This window comes from Arachis ipaensis, chromosome B02, assembly GCF_000816755.2.
Source record: "Arachis ipaensis cultivar K30076 chromosome B02, Araip1.1, whole genome shotgun sequence".
Classification (NCBI taxonomy): Eukaryota; Viridiplantae; Streptophyta; class Magnoliopsida; order Fabales; family Fabaceae; genus Arachis; species Arachis ipaensis.
This window is the reverse complement of record NC_029786.2, coordinates 62294627-62297157: the sequence shown is the minus strand read 5'-3', so window position 1 is coordinate 62297157 and position 2531 is coordinate 62294627. Positions and strand designations below refer to the sequence as shown.

The 2531-nt window shown below is 38.5% G+C and overlaps 1 protein-coding gene across 1 annotated transcript in view; it reads right to left on the bottom strand.

Moving 5' to 3' along the window:
- Positions 1654 to 2531, bottom strand: part of LOC107625356 (copper transport protein ATX1) — a 6463-nt gene continuing 5585 nt past the window's right edge. Inside the window, exon 3 of the mRNA XM_016327970.2 lies at positions 1654 to 2127. Within this exon, the coding sequence (XP_016183456.1) occupies positions 1850 to 2127 (278 nt within the window). The 3' untranslated portion in view covers positions 1654 to 1849. The remainder of the gene's footprint in view (positions 2128 to 2531) is intronic.

Genomic DNA, 2531 nt, shown 5'->3' with positions numbered 1-2531 from the left:
GCTGGGCAGCAAAACGCTGCCGTTTCCGCCTCTGAAATCCTAAATCAGTAACCAAATCCCTAATTGCCTTCTCATCGAGCTTCAGAGGTGAAGTGAACTGAGAACTGAGAACGCCTCACTCTCACACGGGTTCTCATCGAGCTCGTCGTCCGGTCGTCCATCACCTCCGTCGAGCCACTGCGTCGAGCTACCGCCGTCAATCCTTCGAATAGCCACCTAATCGCGCAGCAGTCGTCGTTCCTTCGACCAATCACCTCCGTTGCGCAGCAGCCGTCGTCCCTTCGAAGGTGCTCCACCACTGCTTGGTCACTCGGTGTCGTTGTCTCCCACTCTCCTTATTGCATGTTTTGTTGAAGCCTTGAACGTGCCTTCGAGCTTCCAGAGTTCCAAGTAAATTTTTTTTTAGTTATGATTGTTTTTATTCCTGATGAGTTTGATTGAGTAGTTCTTTGATTTTGTGAAGCTCTGTGCCTCTGTGAACTGAACTCACTGAAGTGTGACATGATGAACTCTGAAACTGTGAAGTGTGAACTCTGTCTCCCTATTTTATTTTTCTTTGAACTGTGTAGTGTGAAACTGTGAACTGATTCAACTGATCCTGCTAAACTGAACTGTGAACTTTGGTTAATAATTGTTGTTTACTGATTACTGAAATTGAACTGATTTTGCTTTGTTTACTAAACTGGATTTTGTTATTTGTTGAATAATTTTGAATAATTTTGGATGTTGTTTGTTGTGAACTTGAGAGTTGAGATTATTGGGTTGGATTGCTGGTAATGTTTAGGTATAGATGAAAGTATCAACCAAGAACTACCTAGGAATAATAATATTGAAACTAATTCTGCTTTGAATGAACGTTCTCTTCCTCCCGTGACTAATGAAAGTCAGTCACAAACTTCTAATGTTCGGGGAGAAAACTGATCTAGCTTGGAGATACGTTGCTTTACAAAATATAAATGGAAAACCGCATTACCAATGCTTATTTTGTCTGAGTACTTTTGGGGCGGGGGAATTAATAGAATGAAAAAGCATTTGGCGAAGATAGGTGGAGACATTAAGAAGTGTTCTAAGGTCCCGTATGATGTAGAAAAACAAATGGAAGGTTTATTGAAAGAGATTCAGAAAAGTAAAACTAGTAAAAGGAAAGTAAGTTTCAACGAAGAGGGTATTGAATTTGTATTTGAATGAGATTATAATATTCTGGTTTATGTAGTACTTTTAATTTGAATGATATTTTAAAGTTTACATTAGACTATAATTATATTTTCATGTATTTATTTATATTTTATTTATTATTTTATTATAAAACGATTTTTTCGGTTCAACCACGGTCGAACCAGTTGAATCTATAAACCAATAAACCAGTAGCTAGAGTGGTTCGATGACCGATTCAGTTCTCAGAACTTTGGTCGTAGGCTCTCCTTCAGACCCGAGCGGTTTGGTTTGGTCCGGTTTTTACCGAATTTGACCGGTTCATACCGGGTTTGATCGATTCTGTGCCTTAAGCGGTCTGAAATTTGAACCGAATCAGCCGGTTCAACCAGAAAACTAGATCCAACACCGGTTCAGTCTGGTTTTAATAACTATGGTTATTCCAACTAATATGGTACGAACATAAGGAGGTAACAAAAATTAGTAAAATAGCTAGAAACAGAGAGAAATCAAATTCTAAATTATAACACACTTGAAAAGTATCATATACGTGAAAAACTAGGCCATGAGTTATTCTAGCATAGGTAGCAGTAACAGCACAAGAAACATATCAGAAGACATGCAATGTTATTGCAAGTTCATCAAATTGTATTTCAAATTGGCCTATTTTAACATAGAAAATAGTTTCATAAATGAATTAGGCAACAGTTGCAGTTTCTGAAGCCTTGTTTTCAGGCTCAGCTGAGGCAATGGCAGAAGTTTCAGAAGGCTTGTTTTCAACTTCAATTGAAGCAGCAGCAGTTGCATTTTCTGAAAGCTTGTTTTCTGGCTCGGTGGGCAATGCCGGCGCTTCATTCTCCCAGAAGGCTGTCTTCTTCCCAGTTTTGGCGACAGTCTGCAGAACTGCCTCTGGTTGTACATTTCCTTTCACTGTCACCTTCTGTTCCTTCAAATTTATGTCAAATGATTCAACACCTGCAAATGTGAAACAGTTATTTTGATCCAAAATAGCAACAATAATTGACAAAGTACATGTTTCCTTCCCTCATTTTGTTTAGAAAAATATCCTTCTATATACTTCATTATTAATGAAATTTTAAATTTAGATAGAGGAAGCAGGCAAGAATTGAGGAGATAAGTAGAAATAGAAAATAAGCAATTTTTTCTGGTTTTTTTTTTTATTTTTTTTTACGTTGTGCTGACCCTCGTTCTTTAAATGACGACATCCCGAGGGGGATACTTAAAGGCGAACCGTAATGGCCCCATCTTCGGCAGGCTCCTCAGTTTTTTTTTCTTTTTTTTTACGTTGTGCTGACCCTCGTTCTTTAAATGACGCTATCCCGAGGAGGACACCTAAAGGCGAGCCGTAATGGCCTCAT